Source organism: Cloeon dipterum, chromosome 2 (genome assembly GCF_949628265.1).
Source record: "Cloeon dipterum chromosome 2, ieCloDipt1.1, whole genome shotgun sequence".
NCBI classification, from domain to species: Eukaryota; Metazoa; Arthropoda; class Insecta; order Ephemeroptera; family Baetidae; genus Cloeon; species Cloeon dipterum.
In genome coordinates, this window is record NC_088787.1 from 35,241,462 (window position 1) to 35,261,789 (window position 20,328).

The 20,328-nt window shown below is 41.0% G+C and overlaps 1 protein-coding gene across 2 annotated transcripts in view; it reads left to right on the forward strand.

Moving 5' to 3' along the window:
- The window catches only part of bun (bunched), a 47,520-nt gene that overhangs the window by 18,531 nt on the left and 8,661 nt on the right, over nucleotides 1-20,328 (forward strand). Inside the window, exon 3 of one of the 2 annotated variants that reach the window (XM_065481507.1) lies at nucleotides 4,512-4,673. The exons of the other annotated variant lie outside the window; for it this stretch is intronic. Coding sequence (XP_065337579.1) covers nucleotides 4,512-4,673 — 162 coding nt within the window. The remainder of the gene's footprint in view (nucleotides 1-4,511; nucleotides 4,674-20,328) is intronic. 2 annotated transcript variants of the gene reach the window in all.

The window sequence follows — 20,328 nt, forward strand, 5'->3', positions numbered from 1 at the left end:
AAATGGTAAATTGACTCCTGTATGATTTGCGGCGACGTCACAGCGCGGTGAATTATTATTGTTTTCCATGATGCACGTACACAATGGCCGCCGACTCGTCTTTAATTGGCGCTTGCGTAATTCGCTGGATTCCGAGAAAAGAAGTCAAACGACTCGATGACATTCCTTTGTTTCCTCTCGTCCGATCGCGTTGCGTAACCGACGTAATCGCGCGGCCTCTTTCATCTCCGCGCCATGTCCGAAGTCTCTCTCTCTATATGATGCGCAGGAGGAGCTAATTTTAGCGCATCCAGGTCAAACAAATAAAGACCCGTGCGAAAATCGCTTATGGATGATGAATTCCCTTTAATCTCTCTGGTGCGGCAAATAAAAAACACGAGCCGCAAGGACTCTCGTGAAGAATTTTTGATCAAAGCAGAGCACGTGCAAGCCACACCGCCATCTTGAATCGTCTGCATCCATGAATTAAGAAAAGGTTATCCCAAGAATCTCTGAGGTTCAAGGTTTTTGCCTACATTCATTTCGAATTTTCGCGGTAGAAACTGAAAATAATCTTTTGATGACTAAAAAAAGGCGGCTTTTGGTTCTGCAGCACGTCAAATTTAATATTTTTAAAATTAAAAAACTGTTAAAAAAGAAATGGTTTGCAAAAAAAGACAATGAAAAATCTACCCGGAATCTTCATTCCCCGTTCTTTTATTCAAATTCTCTCCTTCCCTTTGGCAATAAAAATAAAGGAGTGCCTTTAAACCGACATATTCTCCCTTTCTCGTCGCTCCAATCCAAATTAAAATGCAAAAGTCGTCCGTGCCGGCTGTAGATCAATCTAAACAAACAATAACAAAGCCGCGATTGTGATTGAGTTCGGTGTCGGCTGACGGCTGTGGCGGCGTCGGTGAAAGAAAGAAACGAACGCCGAGCCACGCTGTCTGGCCCGCTTTCCTGCGCACGTTTTCCCGCCCGCGAGAGATGCTGTTGCGGGAAGTAATTAAATATGCAACGAGTGTGGCGCAACACAGCACACGCCACCAACGAGCCTGTTTTCGAACAACTGCTACTGCGCTGGGGAAATCGGTGGTTTGCAAATGAGAGAGGAAAATTATATATACATGTTTTTTTCTCTCCTTCTCACCTTCAAACCTTGACAGGTGTCGTAAAGTGTATAGCCTTTGCGTGCTGAATCTATGCGAATATTGTGATGGATGAAGGATTATTAGTGGCTTTTTTGTTGGCTTTGCTCCATGCCGATCGATTTTGTAGCTGATTTATCGAGGTTTCATAATTGAGATTATATAACAGACATATATTTAACTATAAAATTTATAGGTGTTGACTGATGACCTAGAGTAACGATTGGTCCAATTTCCGTCCCGAACCATTTTAAATCAACTAAAATTTTTTGTTGGGAATATTTTTTTCAATCTAATTTGGTAGTTTGTTTTTCTGGCTGTTTGTCCAATTTCTTCGTCTTTTTGTCCATTTCTTGTGGCTGGTTGTCCTTTTTTACTGCTGGTTGTCTATTTTCTACGGCTGGTTGTCCATTTCTTGTAGCTAGTTGTCCGTTTTTACGGCTGGTTGTCTATTTTCTACGGCTAATTGTCCCATTTTTACGGCTGGTTGTCTAATTATTGTGACTGGTTGTTCATTTCTTTTGGTTGGTTGTCCATTTTCTACGCCTGGTTGTCCGTTCTCTAAAGCTAGATGTCCGTGTCTGCGGCTTGTCCGGAAAATTTGTCAAATGAACGACTAATTATCAATATTGACAGTAGCTCAATAAATCTGTTTCGTGTCTCATTAAGTTCCGCTCTGATTCGAAACGATTTACGGCTAGTTTCCCGTATCAGACAGCAGTTTAAAAATTCCAAACCAGTCCTATTGTTATTTTATTGCGAACGTGCAATAAAAGAGCGCGACAATTACGGACGTGTAATGACTCATTTCGCGGCAGTGCACAGAGGGTTGATAAACACGTCTCTGTGCAATTAACTAATTGAACGGGTTTATGTTGATACAAGTCGTGTGTAAAACGACTCTCTCTGCTGCCGCTGCCGCGAGTGTGTGCGCGTCACGCAAAGCCGAAGGTTAGTTGGTCGCTCGGTCGGTCGGCGGTGCCACGCAGTCTGCCTGCTGCTGCTGCACCGCCACTCGTGCAGCCTTCGACGCCCGCCGGCGATTCCGCCGAAATGAAAAGGCCGAGCGTGCGTTTTAATCAAAGGTCGACTCGCAAACGAGGGTGATTGCAGGCAAAATAACTACGTATTCAGCGCGTGCCAATTGCCAAGGGCGTCACTTGCTTGGCTCTCTGATGCTGCCGCTGCTGCGACGCAAATTCTCACTTCGCGCACGTGTACAGAGACTGCAGAGGGTTCATCACCTCTGCTAACGAGAGGCTTATGACTCTTGAGAGAAGTGGAAAACTGTCGAGTACTTCCTCCTTGCATCACGTGGTTTTGACGCAGAATTTTCCGTTTCCTCCGTTTTCCTTGGAGACTGATTTTCTGCCTGGTTATCCTGTTTTGCGGCTGGTTGTCCATTTTTTACGGTTGGATGTCAGTTTTTACGGCTGTTTATTCGTTTTTTGCGGCTGGTTGTTAATTTTTCACGCCTGGATGTCCTCTTTTACGACTGGATGTCCAATTTTACGGCTGGTTGTCTATTTTTTACGGATAGCTGTCCATTTTTACGGCTTGATGTCCTATTTTACGGCTGTATGTCCGTTTTTTGCGGCTGGTTGTCCATTTTGTTACGGATATATGTCTATTTACGGCTGGTTAACTTTTTTTACGGCTGGTTGTCTATTTTTACGGCTGGATGTCTAATTTTTACGGCTGGATGTCCGTTATTTTGGTTTTATGTCTTTTTTCTGACTAGTGAGTCATTTTCTGCGGCTGGTAATGCAGTTATTTAAATATTTCCCCAACATTTTATCTCCAAATAAAATTTCAACATCACTTTGTCATTATTTTTACAATACAACACCTCTGCACTTTTCGTTTAAAAAAATCCTCCCAGCAGGAAAGAAATTGAACAACTGGCTATTTAAGCAAGTGAGCCGCCCCGTGCTGACAGTCTGTCAAACGAAATAGCCGCTTATCTAATATTTACTATCCAAAGTGATAACCATTTTTCGGTTTAAACGCCTCGTTCTCGCAAGAATCACGTGAACCATTTAAAGTGCGATCAAACAAAGTATCAATATGCATTGAGGCACGTTCGAGTGTTGTTTTTCAGCGATAAAGATGATCCGCGGCGGCGAGTTCAGCGTCCGAGCTTTATCTCGTCGGACTTTGCTCCTCGTCTGGAGTCTCGTGTCGTGTGTGTGTGTGAGTGTAGAATGCGAGTGCAGGTGAGCTCGATTTTCACTGCCTCGAACCCGACACCTGCAGCGGCGGCTGACCTGTTTTCTTATTGGCCGCGCGGGCCGATCTGCCGATGGGTGTGGCCACTAGGTCAACTTCCAAGAAGGCAATTAAAGCGCAATTCACTGCCCGATCTGCCCGCGGTCCATTCATCCGAGCTGCGCGATTTTGCCGCCGGCCAAACATGACTCACACGGGGAAAAACGCGCGCGCTTTATTACTGAAATCGAGCGTAATGAGACATCTTGGGAAACCTTGCAGGATATTCGAAACACTTTAGCTATTACTGTCCAGTATTTTTTTTCTAAATGAATAAATTGGCAGTGTCCCTGAGTGCGACATGCGGGTCTTGTCCTGATTAATTACCAGAAATATTCGGATTATGCCGGATTTTCCAGGATGAAGCAACCACTTGAGTACACAAGAGATAAAAGCCTATTGTTTCATGCGGGCTTATAATATCAGATGAAATTTAATTCCTCTACACTCTTCACGCTGATAAGAGAGATTCAGGTGGGACTCCTAATCAGTAAAAATTAAAAAAACAGGATTTGCTGAATGTCAAAAGGACGATAATTATTCTATACAGGCGGGATTAAAAAGGTTATCTAGATTTTCGTCCCCTATGGTCCATTTAAACGCATATGTTATTGATTTAAATAATTGTTTTTCCCGAGCACGTGCTAAGCGAGAGTGAACTGCTCACGTGAGTCGGCTGCGTTTTTGTTTGGCCGACGGGGACAAAATAATATCGAACTAACGGACGGACGCTGACAGGTCAAATTGCGCGCAAATCGAGGCTAATCCAACACGGCCGGCTTCCCGGCTGACCCCAAAAGAAAGAAATGCTGCATTCACCGCCAGGCTTGCTGCTTCAAAACCGAAACACCCCCTAGCTGCACCCTCAACCCTCTGACGCATGCATCTCCTTTGCTTTTCGTCGCTGTGTTCTCTCACGTTGGCAACCAAAAAAAAAAACGCACTTCCGGCACTTGAAACTGTAGAAACGGAAATTTTCACTCAAAAAGCCGTTTGAATTTTAAATTCTGGCGCCTCGGAAGGAGTACCAACGTGACGGGACGAGCGGCGTTGTGGTTGTGCGCCGACAGTCTGCTGACCTGTCTCTGTTTTTCTTTGATTCGCCCTGGGCAGTTGGCTGGTGCGTGCGTTAGCCGCCGCCTCTTCCCGCGCCGGAGACCTCTTGCTCTCGCACCGACCGGCCGCCTCCGCCGGGGGCGGCGCAGCCCCGCGGGCAGCCCAGCAGCCCCCGCGCCAGGCCCGCTCGTCCTCGCCGCGCGAGCCCGCCACCAGCAGGTACCACTGATCTGTTGTTGTGGCTGCTCCCCTCCACACCTCCCCTTCTCTGTGTGTGTGTTTGTTTGTGTCTTGTCCGTGTAGTGCCTGAAACGCCCCTCCCCTCTTTTGCTGCTGCTTCCCCCACCCCGGCCCGCAATCAGGCGGACCAACCAGACAGTTTGTTTTCTTCTTTCTCTAGTTTTTGTCTGTTTGTTTGTTTGTTTGCTTCTTCGCATGGTTGCAGTTCATCTTTTTTCCTAATTTTGCCTTGGGTTTTCTTCAATTTATTTATTCAAATCATTTTCCTCGGGTTGCCAGTTCCTTGTAGGCTGTTGTTGTGTTTTGTTGGATTTTCTTGCCTGTTTTTGCTTTTTTTCCTCCTGCCAATTGTGTCGGAATTCGCGTCACGTGGCTCCAGAGGCGCGAAGAACAATGTGTCGGGCGCAGACGGCGCGGCGCCTGTGACAGGACGCACGTGACCAACGTGACCGGCCCACTGCACGACCTGATTGAGCCGGCCAGCTGTTTACAAAAGGGAAAACCCTCCTGTGCGAGAGATGGAATTATTTTTGAGATGAGCGACTCACGAATTTACGCAAATGCGAGGTTTGAAGGTGTTGCTGGGATCCGAAATAGCCCCGCGCGATGCTGCAACTCTCGTTAATTGCGTGGAAGGTCGTAATGCACGTTGTTTGGACGCACGCAACCCTCGCGTGGCAATTTGCTCCGTGAATGAGTCGCTGAAATTCGACTGGATACTCGCAGTGAAAGCCATTTGCATTGTGTGCTGCTCCCGGGATTAATTGCCAAAGCGTTTATTCGCAACTTTCTAATCTCTTTTTGATGAATTGCCGAGAAGCGTTTCCGTGGTGCTCGCTGTTGACGAAAATTCTGGTACTTTCACGGTACTGCTTGTGAATTGTCGGGAAATTTTTGCTCTAATTCTATCAGAACTTCTTTTTTGTGTGTTCAAATGACAAAAATTTTATTTACAAAAAATGAAGCTCCAAATTAAAAATTAATCAATTTAAAATTTTTATATTTTAATTTGGTCTTAAAAATATTTTTTAATGGCCTCCGAATTGTACGATTGACGTCATTTTTAATTATTAAATTTCTTTGGCTTGATTGTCAGTAAAAAATCCAATTTTACCTCAAAATGGCGTCAATCATTCAATTCAGAGGTTTAAAGTAGGAATTTACCTCTGCTTTTTCAAAAACATAAATTTTACGACAAATGAGCCATATTTAACGCTCATTCCACGAAACCTACGCACACACATAAGCGTCAGATTTAATTTTCCGTGGAAAATGATGCGCAATTGGCGCACTCAGCTGACCCGAAATGCACCTGTCGCGCAATTCGGGCTCCGCGGAGCCAAGGTCGCCGCTTAAGTGACAAATTCCAGCGCTAAGTTTAGAGAGCAGTTAAAAAAAAAGACCGGTAGCAAAGAGCAAATTGACTGAGGCGCGCGGCGGGCGGGGATAATCCGGCGGGCGCGCTTAATCGCCCTCACGAGCGAGCAAATAGTCGGCACGGCGCACTCTGTTTGCCTTTTTCTCGCCGTCTTTGTTTACTCCTCGCCATTTATTTCGGGCGCATGGCAACAAGACTCGCTCGTCAGTCGCCAGCCGACACTCTCTGTGCGGCAAAAGGCCGTCTCAAACTCCGGTTGATTAAAAATTCAGTTAGAAAAACCGTCTGAAAAGGGGTTTTTAGACTCACACTGTTAATTAAAAATCTCAAATTGGATAATAGGGTTTTTATTCTAAATTAATATGTTTAAAATGGTTTAAAGGGCGTCCATTACTTCGAAAGGTTGAAAACCCTGATTTAAATAGTTGATAAAACCACACAGTAAATTAAAAGTCAAATTAGACAAAAAAATCATTTAAAAAAAATAAATATTTAATGATTCTCCAACTTTTTTTTATATTGCTGGTCTGAAAAGATTAATAATGGTGTCTATTACTTTGAAGAATATAAAATACTGCTTTAAATCGTTGGAAAAACCACACAGTAAATAAAAGTTCTCAAATTAGATCAAAAAACAATTCTACCTATCTAAAGTTTTTAATTCTCCAGCTTCTTTTTTAACTGCCTCCGTTTCTAAAAATTAAAAATGGCGTCTCAAACTCCAGATAATTGAAAACTTTGCCCTAAGACTTAAAAAATCCACACAGTAAATAAAATATCTCAAATTAATTTTACAAAATTTTATTTAAAAAAATGAAAATAACTACAAAGACGTCTTAAATTGTAAAGATTTTGAAATCCAGTCAAAAACCACACAGTAAATATAAAACCTCAATTTAAACCAATCAAAAATACAGACAAAACCTATTAAACAATAATTGTAACGATTATATTCAGTCTGAAAGGAATTTATTACAGTTAATTGGAGAGTGAAACAGGTTGAAACCGACTCGATGAGGAGTGGATGGATAATTTCAGACATTTGGGTCAGAAGAGTGAGTTGATAACCTTTGGAGTGTACATATACGCATAGTGCGCATCGCAAGCAGTCACGTTTACAAATGCGCGATTTGGAATTGATTTGCGCCTTGTAAGGAGGCTTTTTTTCTGCTCTCGGTGCAGCGGCAGAGTGGTCGGCCCTGGAACAAAGTGAGGTCACCTCGTCGCTCACTCACTCACTGCATATAAAACCATTATCTCATTGTTTCCAAGTCGCCTCATTTTTTTCTCACTTAAATTTCTCGATTGACGTCAGGTCGGCTGTTGACGTCACCTGCGCCAACCCTTTGCTTTTCGGCTCTCTGGCTGTAATAATAAGGATGACTCGCGAAATCTGACACTCGAGTGCGCTGCCGGCGAAATTCGCGTTGCGTGGGTTAAAGCTCTCTGCAAGCAAAATGGAGAGGCGTTTACGGCTCTTTCAGCCTGATGGTAAATTAATTTCGCCACCAAAATTATTTAAAATCACGGTAAATTGCGATCTGCGTTGGTTCTTTGCCGGTTAGAAGTCAATATGGCGTCGAAATAATGGAGACCAATCAGGAGACGGTCTAGCGGCCAATCAGATGCGTCGAAAAAGAGGCGTGCCGGCCTAATGATTTAATTCCCGCGTATTTTGTTACATTTCCATTAGCCTGGTGTGCCATCTAACGGTCGATTCGCCAATTTTCGGGCTAATCATCTGTTATTAAAGAAATAACAACAAAAATATCAGTCAGTTTGAAAAGTTGGCCTATTTTGATGCTGCGCAGTAAACTTGTGCGCATCTTAAGCATGCGCAGTACGTTCAGATCGGTTTTAAATCTCACAGGGAGGCTGAAACTCATCACTGCGCATGCGTGACCCAACTTAAAACCTTCTGCGCAGTCGTAATTTCCACCGGGGGCCAGTTTGCGATCTTTGTTTGATTCTTGCCGGTCAGAAGCCAATATGGCGTCGAAATAATGGAGGCCAATCAGGAGACAGTTCAGCGGCCAATCAGAAGCGTCAAAAAAGAGGCGTGCCGAGCTAATGATTCCATTCCCGCGCATTTTTTTACATTTCCATTAGCCTGATGTGCTATCTAAAGGTCGATTTGCAAATTACCGGGCTAATCAGCTGTTATTAAAGAAATAACAACAAAAATAATCATTGTTCTGATGGTATTTTCATGATAAATTTTCCAAGCCAATATTATTTTACGTTTGTAACTTTCCCGTCGCACTCTACCAGCCCCGATGCATAAAATCAGTTTTTATTTCAGAGATAATCTGTGAGAGAAATCTCCTGGTGGCTTTTTTTGCAATTGAATCGGTTGGAATTTACGCGAGCGTGCAAATCCAGATGGAACCAGTTATATCCGCGATCCGTCAAGGAAAGTGGAGCCGAGTCGAAATTATTGTGCGTGGCAACGTGCGGAAAAAGCCTTTTTCGAGCCGTCGGCCGATTACGAATTCAAGGCCGGCCGGCCGCAGACTGGACGGCGCGCCGACTCGACGCAGAAATCGCACGATCCCGACCCATTTTGAAATAATAAAAAAAAACCGGGAATTTAATTATTCATGTTATTCCTGTTTGATTTCAGGTAAGCCGACCAACCAAGCGACCAACAAGTCGAGATTGAGTTTTGCGCGGACAGGTGCAGGTAGGAGTTGTTGTTTTGCAGCCGGAACGAAACTTGAAATTGACGCGTGAACTTGGACGCATCCAAACATGAAACATTTTATATCTTCACATTCCTTTCCTCGTGAGCAGCTTTCTCTTTGCGTTTGTTTTCATGGCGCTTGTAAACGTAAACATACGGTATGAAAACTGCTATAAAGGGTTGATTTAGAGCGTAAATATATATCCTGCTTGTTTGTGGATCATCTGAAATGACGAAAATTGAGGCATTTTGTGACAATCTACCATAAAAGTTTGCGTAGTTTTTTTTTTTTTTTTTTAGAAATTTACATTAGAGATTTAAGTTGCAGTAGAGATTTTCAAATATAGTTTTCATTAAATCTGGTATTTAAACTATTTTTGCTGGTATGTAAATTCGGGCACAATTTTTTAAACGGCTTCTACAGGAAATATGAGAGTGGAAAATGCTTAAAAAAGAAAATTTAATCAAATTTCCTAATTTTCAAGATATTAAACGACCCCTAAAAGCTCTTACAACCGTAAAAAATATAAGCGGAAATTTTTTCTAACTCTTTAGGACGATGGAAAAAATTTGATTCTTGTAGTTAAAAATTAATTTACCTTGGTGAAAAATGAAAATAACTAAAAAAAACACCTCTAACTAAGGATTTTGAACTAATAAAATAAATATTTTGCCAATTTTGAGGAAGCATTTCACGGCTGATTTCAATTCAGTTCTAAATTAAGAAACTTCCAAGAAAATTTCTCCTACAAACTAATAAAATATCGCAATAAAAAAGTTTAATTAAAAAAAAATAGAATTTACACATGAGCAACTTAGGACAAAAAATCTGAAAACAGAGGGGTCAAAATTATTTTTCAAGAATCTTCTGGCAAGTTTCAATTATAGGAGGAAGAGCTTAAAAATTTGATCAAAATGCGGAATTATCGGAAACTTCCCTGGTGAGATTTGTTAATTCTAAAACCTCGCCGATTTATTCAATTTAAGTAAATAATTCTGGTTTAAAATTGAATTAATGAATAATACAAACGGCTTGTTGGTCAGATTTCTCAGGATTTTCTTCCTCCGGATGGCTAGAAAATTTATTAAAATTTTTCTAAATGTATAATCAAATTTTTTCCAACTGAAAATGCCTTTTTAGATCTCTTTAGACTAATTAATTTGATTTTTTTTGCAATTAAATATTTCTTTTGATGAAATTTTTTTTTTTAGCCATTAACATCTAGAATTCGCATTTTTTGATCTTTTTTATCCTGCGGGGTAATAAAACGCTATATTGATAAACAGAATAACTAAATTACAAGCCAGGCGGGAACGCAAAAACCCGATTTTTTCGGGAAAAACCCATTGCATGCATTTTTTTTTAATTTTGTGCTTTACAAAATCAGATTGAAAGCCACTAGTTTCACGAAAAGACTAACAGTTCTAACACTTGAACCGTAATTTTCTCAAATTTCTGACTTATTTTGGCGTGAAATGCTCGGGGTTAAATCTGGAAAAATGCGGAAAAAATTGAAATTGGTGGTTTTTTGCGCTTTGCAAAATTGGTCAACCCTGGTTTTGGCGTCTAAATTAGCTAAAAAAAATCAAAATTTAATTCATCCCCTAATGCGCAGGCCCTGAACCCTCGAAAAAAAAATTTACAATTTCGCAAAGAACAAAGCCGGCAGTCTGAGACGGCGGCGGCGGATGAGCCGAGGATTAAAGACGGACGAGTAGAGTCTCAATATTTGCAAAGTAGAGCCGTCGGTGGCGAAAGGGTTGGGCAGCGCAAGTTGCGGCGGCGTGGGTCGGTCGGTAGAGGCGCTGGCGGCGGGTCGGGCGGGCGGTCGGTCGGCGGCCGGGCTGCCTGCCTGCCTGCCTGGGCCGCCGCCGCCGCCGCGCCGTCACTCACTCGCTCGCTCGGCTCAGTCAGTGATGACCGTGTGCATGTACGTGGTGGTGCCGTGGTTCGCGCTCGTCCTCTACCTCGTCTTCCTGGTCGTGCACGTCTAAACAAACAATTTAATTTGAAAACAAGTTAATTTGCGATTGATTGAAATCGGGAAATCATGGGAACCGCGGCTCGCTCGCCCCCCGTCGCCGGCCAGCCGCCGGCCGCCCCCTCGCCGCTGCCCACCCTCAGGCCGGACCTCGGCGACGACACCCTCTTCACCGTCTACTGCTTCATCAGAGACTTTATTGGGTGAGTCGGTCGTGAATTTAATTTAATTTAAAAAATGATATTAAATTAAAAATGCCGGTCGGGGTGAATAATTTGACGGGGAGGAAATCGATCGTGAATATTTTAAAAATGACGGAGTTGAATTTTAATTAATTTTTAATTTCTGTTGCGTTCCAGTCTCAGATTTTAATTTAAAAAAAGAAAATTAAAATATTTTTGTATGCAGAAAATTTTTATTTTAATTAAATTTAGTTGCACCAAAGCCCTAGAAATTAAATCATGGACCTTTTAATTGAAAAAGGAGAATTTTTAAAAACTTAACGTCCTTGAAATGAGAAAAACTAAAACCAAATGTGTGAATCAAATCAACATTTAATTCAATCTTAATTTTAAATCATGTCTTGCTGAAGAATTAATTAAAAATTGTTAAAAATTAAAAGGGCCTGAAATTAAGTTTTTACCCCCTTAAAGGTGAAACGTTTAAACCCTTGTGTGGATTAAAATAAAATTAAACTCCAGAAAATTTTAAAAACTTGTGTCCATGTGATTTTGAAACATTTTCTACGAAATTGATCTAAATAATTCTAATCACTGTACTCCAGTTAATAATTAAAGATAAAGCGAATGGAAATTTTCCGAATGTTTTCGTGCCAGACAGAAAATTAAACAATAATATTTACCTAAAAAGATATGAAACGCATTCCTAAGAGATTGAACCGGAATGGAAAATAAAAAATAATGTTTTATCACCGGTCATCCACGTGTAATTAAATCTCGTAAACACAGGCCGATCAATTATTTATTTATTTATTTATAACAGCAGATTACCTCATTCCAAAGGCAGACGGAGAGAAAGAATGTCAAAAGTGAAACGAGTCACCGCGCGGCGCTGCTTCAGCATCACGTAATCGCGCTATCGGCCGTAATAATTACTTCCAGCGAAGGAAACACGAAGAAGACAAGATCTTTTTAAGTTTCCGCTCCACTTTTCGCCCTCGTAAACAAGCATTCGGCGAGCAACATCGAATTCTCAGAAGTGTGCAAAAATTATAATCAAATTAGCGAAAGGCCGCGAGACAACACACGGCGAATTAGAGCTCGTCGCTTGCTTTTGTCCCTCGCCGAGAGAGAAGGTTAAATCATTGCGAAAGAAGATCAAACCCATCATTAGCAAAAAACGACCCTGGAGTTCATGATTTTTTCTATTTTAATTATAATTTAAGCGACGGAAATCCCGATTTTTCGTAATGAGAAACCAGAATTATGCGGTTTGCGACCAACCGAGTTGAATGAAGGTTTTTTGCTCGTCCAGCCGGCTTGGCTTTAATCACGTGACGCACCAGCTGACACGCTCGGGGTCGACGAACCATTCTTTTTTGTTCATTTTTCTCCCCCAGAGAAAACAAACACAACGTTCCTCCCCTGTTTCGTGACACGAAAACACGCGTTCACTTAAGATTTTTTTTTAAATTATTTAATACGAATCTTCGGAGTTGTGGTTTGTAATTTTTATTTTTCAAGGCGAAGGAAGAGATCGATTATTGTTGTTGTGGTGGTCGCCGTTCAGTCTAGCTCGGCGGGCCGGCCGGCCGGCCGCCATTTGTGACGGCGCGAATGTAAATAATTGTATACCGGTCTCTCTCTCTCTCTTTGTGAGAAAGAGTTGTCGAGCGGCAAAATTCCTCCCACCGCCAGAGCCAGTTTCTACTACGACGCAATTTTCGCCGAAGGTGCAGCCGAATAATCCTCCTTCTCTCCTGCTCGCTCGAAACCAACCATTTCTTTCTTTGAATTGTTTTTTCATTTTGAGTTATTTCCGGCCGCGGCTGCTGCATTCGGAAACGCAGAATTTCGCTGTGTGCAAGGCCGCCGGCGCTGGCAAGACGCGCGTGTTGCGCAACTCGCCAGAATAAATAATGCTATTCCCGGCCGGAGTGCAGGCGTGCAACCTTGCCGCCCAATTAAAAAGCCATTTTCACCCGAACCGACAACCTCTGCCCCCCGAAGACCCCGAAGAAATGACCTGAATATAGATTTTTTGTTTAAGAGATTTATTTCTGTAATTTTAGAACTTGTTTTTGTCTCGTTTTAAGTTATTTCTAATTTTTCCTGAACCCCAGTCGCCAATCCCGGTGGATTCAATGTTGATTCTCCCCTTGCCGTGGTGGATTTTCACCTGGGGTTAATTAAAAAGAAATTAAAAATTTTATTGGCTCGTTTTAAGCTATTTCTAATTTTTTTCCTGAACCCCAATCGATAATCCTAATAAATCTACGTGGAATCCTGGTGGTTCAATGTTTATTCTCCCTGTGCTACGGTGGATTGTCACCTAGGGTTTATTTCAACAAAAATTTAGACTTTTTTGTCTCGTTTTAAACTATTTGTAATTTTTTCCTGACCCCCAGTCGCTAATCCTGGTGGATCTGGGTGGAATTCTGGAGGATTTAATGTTGATTCTCCCTTTTCCGCGGTGGATTGTCGCCTGGAGTTGATTAATCAAGTTATTCCTTCACATTAATCAATTTAATACGATCCTAAGCGATTTCCTGGTCAATCCGTTCTGCTTCTAGAACAATTATTCCGCACGCTGTTAATGTCGAGAGCGAGAAAAAATATAATAAAATGCATCAAGGCCGGCCGCTGTGTATGTGCGACACTGTGGAAAATCGCGTTGCAATCTCGAGCGAACGAACGTAACGTGTCGCGTTGGCACTTTTCTCGTCTGTTTGTTGTCCAAGAGTCGACGAACCCTGCGTCAAGCTGCTCCCTGGCCGCACTCGCGGCACTTTCTCCGCGGCTCGTTGCGAGAGCTCGCGATTTTAATTACTCGCCGATATACAAACAAACGCAAATTGCACTCTGCAATGTGGGCTGTGGGCAAGGCTGCGGGCCACCGCCTCCTCCTGTGGTGACAACCTTGCACGTGAAATTCAATGCAACCACGAGAAAGAGTGAAACCTTGAATTTTTAACACGAAAAACGGAGTTACATGGAAAATTGACCTCCGGAAGTGTTAAAATTGAAATTAATTAAGATAGAAAATTATATTTGTGCCTTACAACTGTTTTATTTGCAAATTTTTGGGTTCAGGTGGACAAATAAAAATTTAAATTGCTCGATAAATTAATTTTAACCCTCGAAAAATGATCTGTATCACCCCTAAGGTCAGAAAAGACCATCAGAAAATCAAACCCTTGCGTCAGGGTGGACAAACCCCATTTCATTGCCACTTTTACGGGCTCCGTATTGCCCCAGTTGCCAATCCCGGTGGATCCTAGGCTGAATCCTGGTGGATTCAATGTTGATTCTCCCTATGCTGCGGTGGATTTTCACCTGGGGTTTATCAAAACAAAAATTTAAAATGTAATCGTTTTGTTTTAAACTATTTCTATTTTTTCCTGAACCCCCAGTTGCTAATCCCGGTGGATCTAGGTGGCTTCAATGTTGATTCACCCCGGTATTGAGCAATTTAACCCTTCAGAGGCCATCAGGGTGCGCAAATTGATTTTATACGTCTGTGAAATTCGGTCATGCAAGTGCTGGAAGCGAGCTTATAAAATGACGAGTGCTGTCTGCGAGCGACTGAAAACAACAACGCGGGCCGAGCGTTGGCCCGAGCGATTCAGCAGCGATGTAGGTTATTCAACGGGACCCTCCATTCCGATTCCGACCATAATCGCGCCCGGCATAGAAGGCAGAATTATCACACAACGCCACTGCATCACTTTCTTGCCGGAATATTTAATTTAAAAAAAGATGTTATCACATTATTTCTTGTTACTGACACAATTTCCCATCTGATAATGAGTGAGAATCCTTGAGCGTCGAGCGAGGGCGAGCACTGAGAGATAACAGAGGAAATCGGAATTTTCCCTTGAACGATGGGAAAAGCGAAGGTTGCAAAAATAAATAAATAATATTTTAAATAAATTAAATTCACCTTAAATGCCCTTTAGCGAATTGTGAGACAGATAAAAATAACATTATCTCAACAAGCAACAACACGAGAATGCTTTTAATTTAATCTCTCGACATCAAAATATTGCAGTAGTTAGTTATTATTTGTGGGGCACACAAGAGTTGTGTTGCATTTAGAAAGTGTGCAAAGTCTTAGGCGAGCAGGAGAATGGCAAAAGGTGCGTGGTTGCGATTTTTCGCTCTCGCGGTTGTTGCTCCGCATGCGCTGGCGAATCCAAGAGTGAGTGAGTGAGCGTGTGTTGCCAAGGCTATTTCGGGACACCCAGCCCCTCGAAGCCACTCTCAGCTGATCGCAAAATACAACCAAGCCGAAATACTCGCTCTTGAAAGGCGTTGTAAATTTTCGGTCCAATAGGGAACCGAAAATTTTATTCTGAACAGAAAGGGACCGTCCAATTCCACGATGCAACCGAAATTTAGTTCCTTTCGCGGGACCGTTCGGTCCTTAAATTTAAATTCTGATTTTTAGTCCTCGGAATCTAATTTAAAATTTAAAAATCGAGCAAAATCACTCTTCGAGGGACCGAAATTGCTTCTGCGTAGGACCGAACAGTTCCAGACCGAGCCAAACGGTCCCAAAACCTCTCTTCACCCGAATTCGCTTAATTCCGAACCCCGTATTTCGGTTCCAATCCGGTCCTCTGGCACTTTTGGGACCGTTTCGGTTAATTTTCAAAAGAATTAAATTATTTTCTGATTTCTCTCAGATCTCTCGTTTGTCATCTCCGCAAATAAACATTGCGGTGTCCCCCAGACGTGCCCCCGCGGCTTGATTCCGCTCCCCTTTGGAAATGTCAAATGTCGCGGCAGGCTCTCCTGTTATTCCGCAAGCGGAGCGAAAAGGGAGAAGCGAACGAACGAACGAACGAACGCTCTGCATGCTTTGCTTTTTACTGGCGCGCGGTGTCACTTTTCGTGTGAACCGAGAAGCTGTAATATATTATCTCGCGGGCCGGGCAAATATGTGCTCAGCATCGAGTTCCCTTCTCTGCTGACTATACGCGTCTTTTCAGATTTCAAGTGTAATCGTGAGAAGGAAAAGGGAATTATATTTAGAGCGATTTTATTATCGGCTTTTCCTTGCGTTTGGAATGTTCTCGAGATTTCACTTTTAATTCTAAGAGGTTCTTAGAAAATTTTAATTGTTTTTAAGAGAAGATTTTCTTGAAAATGAAATTTCCAATGAAGCAGTGACGCAAAAAAATTAAAATTAAACTGACGTTACGAAAAATGGCAAGAAATAGCTCAAATCAAGGAAATATCTTGATAACAAGGCCTATAAAATGTTAAAAAAAAAATTAAATTCGCAGTTTAAAGATTAAAAACACGGTTACGTTTCGGAAATATTTGGAAAAAATCGCAAAGTTTAATTTGAAATTGAAGATATTTCCCAAATTCTGGAAATATTAAATTATTTTTTCCTTGATTTCAACCCTTCTCGTTGCGATCTGTCAAATTGTGATTGGAAAAAATCCCTAAATTTTGAATTAAATCGTGCTTGATTAGAAGCTTATTTTTTAACGTTCTTTGCTCTTTTTTAATTTTTTACAGGCAATATTTTGATTTTTTAGTAAAATTGAAGACAGAAAAATCAATTTTAAATTTAAATTCCACGAAATTTCTGCCAGCAAAAAATTAAAAAAATATTTCCCGCGAAAAAATCGTATTTTAGGAAAATTTAATCCTGCCAAATTTTAATTTCGAGTTGATTCCACAATTTGTCAATAAATCCAAACTATCCTACTGAAGGAAACCCATGTGAAATATATTCCTAGTTTCGTAACTTCTTCTAAGTATACTATTAATGTTTTTTCTTTGCTAAAAAAATGCAGAAAAATAAAAAAATGAACAGTAAAAAATAATTTTGAGGCATTTTCATATTTAAATAATACAAACAAAATTGAAAATTAACTGAAATTGTTAAAAAAAATTATTTAAAAAAAATTTAACCTGGAACTGTTGAGAAAAATATTAAGATTAAATTTTTATAAGCCTTTAAATCGAAAAAAAAAATTAAAAGTACGGAAAACGAGAATGCACGTGCCAGCTGGAATTCGTAAAGATTATATTCCCCTTGATATATCCTACTATCGAGCATGTTGTGGCCTGGAGGGTCGGCGTCGAGCATCCCCGTCCCCCGGCGGCGGCAGGGGTTGCGGGCTGAGAGTGGGTCAAGGACTGCATGCGCGCTCCGTCGTTTGCTCGCTCGGCTGTTGCCAGGGCGATGCGGAGCCACGCGAGCTCCGCGTGATTTTCGCTGCCGCCTCCACTCGTCGCTCCCGTATGGCGCGCGCGAAGACGCGAAGACGCCTGGAAAGTGCACGAAATGAGACGCCCGCCCGCCCATTCGCCCATTCCGCCTTCCGCGAAGGTGACAAACGCGTCGAGGCCGCGCTCGTGTGCGACGCAATAATTTCCAGACGGCTCGGGGAAGCCAGGCAACATTCAACCAGCCAGTATTTTACAAATAAATAAATTGATTCGCTGAAACAATACCGTCTGCCTGTGTGGATGGTGGATGGACCGCTTTTTGCTGTTTGTTTGTTTAGTCTCGCATGCACGTGTCGCGTGATCGACCCGCCGATGCAATCTCGCAGCTCGGGATTGTGCGCATCTTGGGTTTTTCATCAACCCGCTGATTGCATCTCGGATGCTTTGATCAACCCGCATCGAAATTCTAAGCCGATTTTCTCGTTAGGTTGCATTTCACAACTGCTTAATTGTTACCAATTTCTTCCTCAAGAAATTAATTTATTCCCTATTTTCCCTGTGAAAATCTACATTTCGCGGTCGGAGTGGTCAAAATTTCCTCTACAGTGTAGTTTTTTTCTTTCTCTGACAATTTTTCAAGTCGATTGGTAATGAGAAAAAATTTAGAAAATTATTTAAAACTAAGGTGCCTCCAAGAAACTTGTAAAAATTAAAAAAAAATAAATCGGTTTCTACCACAACTGCATTTTTTAAAATAAATGTGGGTTTTTAGCAACCCTAATTTAGCCAATAAAATTTCTGGTCGTTTTAGGGAACTAGATTTCACCCTCGCTGAATAAAGAGATTAGTTAAATTATTAAAATAATGAATCAAAATCAGCACAATTTTTGCTGTGTGATCAAAAGATCGGATCTCATGGTCAAGTTATTTTTATGATTTTTTATTTTGTAGTATTTATAAAATTTTCTTTACGCGGAATTAAAAAAATCGAACAATTAATGAAAAAATGGAAATTAATTATATTCACATAATTTTGAAGATATTATTTTAATTGTTGCCACTGTTTGGAAAATATCTAAAATAAATTTTAAAGGTTTTTGTTGTCGTAAGTAGTTTTCAAACCGATATTCCTGATTTTTGGGTGTCATAAATATCAATTAATTACCATTCCCGGAAAATCAGTGTGAAATTTTTGACAAAATTAAGAATTTCTTGAGTTCTAATTAAGCTAGAACCTTAAATTTGGCGCCAAAAGATGCCTAATTAGGTGACCGTCAACTTTTTCATTCACTAGAATTTTCCTAATAGTTTAAAAAATATTTATTTTAAATTTTTGGTAAACCCAAAATACGTCATCTTAATTTTTTGCTAGGAATAGAGAAAAATGTTGCCCAAAGCGTGAGTCATGCCTAGAAATGTTTTTTGGGTTGGAAAAAACAACAGTTTTTGAGATCTGTATCTGAATCCGGGTAATTAATCGAACCCTGGCGTCAGGGTAGCCCTCAAACGATCGATTTAATTAAAATATTATATTTTGTAGCCACTTTAACGAGGCCTGACGGGCTCTGTGTTGCTTCCAATTTTGAGAGCTACACGCCGTTGAAACGGAAAAGTCGAGAGCTTTCAGAATATGTGCAAATTTACCTTTTTGGAAGCCATCAGGGCGCTCAGGAACGAGATTCAGGGTAATTTTTATGAAACATATTTTTTATCGTCTTTAAATTTTTGAAAAAGGTCCCTGCAAGGTTAGCACTGTCTCCTTACTTGAAATCCTATTTTTATTTCCAAACAAAGAGTTTCCCTAAAAGGTTTTATTCGTTGTTGGACAGTTTTCGACCAGAGGAATCGAAATCTGCCGAGAAAATGTGAAACATTTGAATTTTTACTGTAGCAAAAAGTCATTTTTTTATTATTATGTAAATTTTAGAATTAAATAATTACTTGAAGGAAAATTCTGTTAAATTAATTTGTCTTTCCACATCAAAGTGAACCTCTGCCAGTCTGAATTAAATTCGCTCTGTTCAAATTTAGACATTCTGTCTGAATAAACAAACCCAAGCAGTCTGACTCAGTCGGTTCCGTTCCGTTTGTCAGTTACGAACAATACTCAAAGATGTGAATCGTCGCAAATTGTGCGGTAAACGGGTCGTTGGCTCGCTTGCTCTCCGCGGCTAAAAATATCCTGGCTTGCAATTATTATATGCGAAGACGCAACGGCAATAAACATAACAATCATCATTGCTATTTTCAGTCCCGATTAATTACATCTCTAGCTCTCTGATGTTGATGTCAAAACAAGTCACTTTTAGATAGCGATCGATCGCTATTGTGTGGGCGAGCGCAAATGCAAAACAAGCCGCGCATTTGATAAGTAACGCGCACGACCTTAGACCACTTCATTTGCATTCCCGATCGTCAACAACTCCAGTGCAAGGAAATTACCATTGAAATTATTAGAAAAAGAAATGATTCTCGGATAAATTTACTTGATTTTGAATATTTTGATGTTTTCTAACGGCCAGTTAAAATTTTCAGATGAATTTTGTGTGAAAATAGCAAATTATAAATAGGAAAAAAAACAGGAAAATTAATCAGCTTTCTGCGAGTCCAACCAACATTGGTTTTTGACTCTTAGACCCATAGGAGCGGAGTTATTAATTTTTTAATGTGAAAAAATGTGAATCGGACATTACATAATTGTGGTTTTCGGAGCCCAGCTGCGGCCCTGTGGACCCCACGGCGATGATTTTTGCGCCAGTCAACGCCCCTCGATGGGACAAAAACTCTCGTGTTCAGTTTTTCAAAATCGGACCATTTTTTCGAATTACTGTGATTTTTTGAATGTACGAATTTAAGGAAAACTCAAAATTTTCTAATAATTCAACGGATTGATGGATTTTAAGTCACAAGGTCTTAAACGAAAGGTCTCGCCGAGCCCTATCACCTGACATACCCTGATGACCTTTTTCAGAGTACCCTACCCTGAAATCTGTCCCAGAGCCACTTTTCGCGATTTTTCCAACGCTACTCTGGCCAACCTTTAATCACCAAAAATATAACTTTCAAGACTCCAAAGAACTATTAAATTTTGATAATTTTTCTCACCCAGGAAGTGCTTAATTAATATCCTCTGCTCAAAAAAGAGGGCGTAACCGTTAAAATTCCGAAAATCGTATTTTGGGGCACGTTTGGTCACGTAATATAATTTTTTTAAATAAAA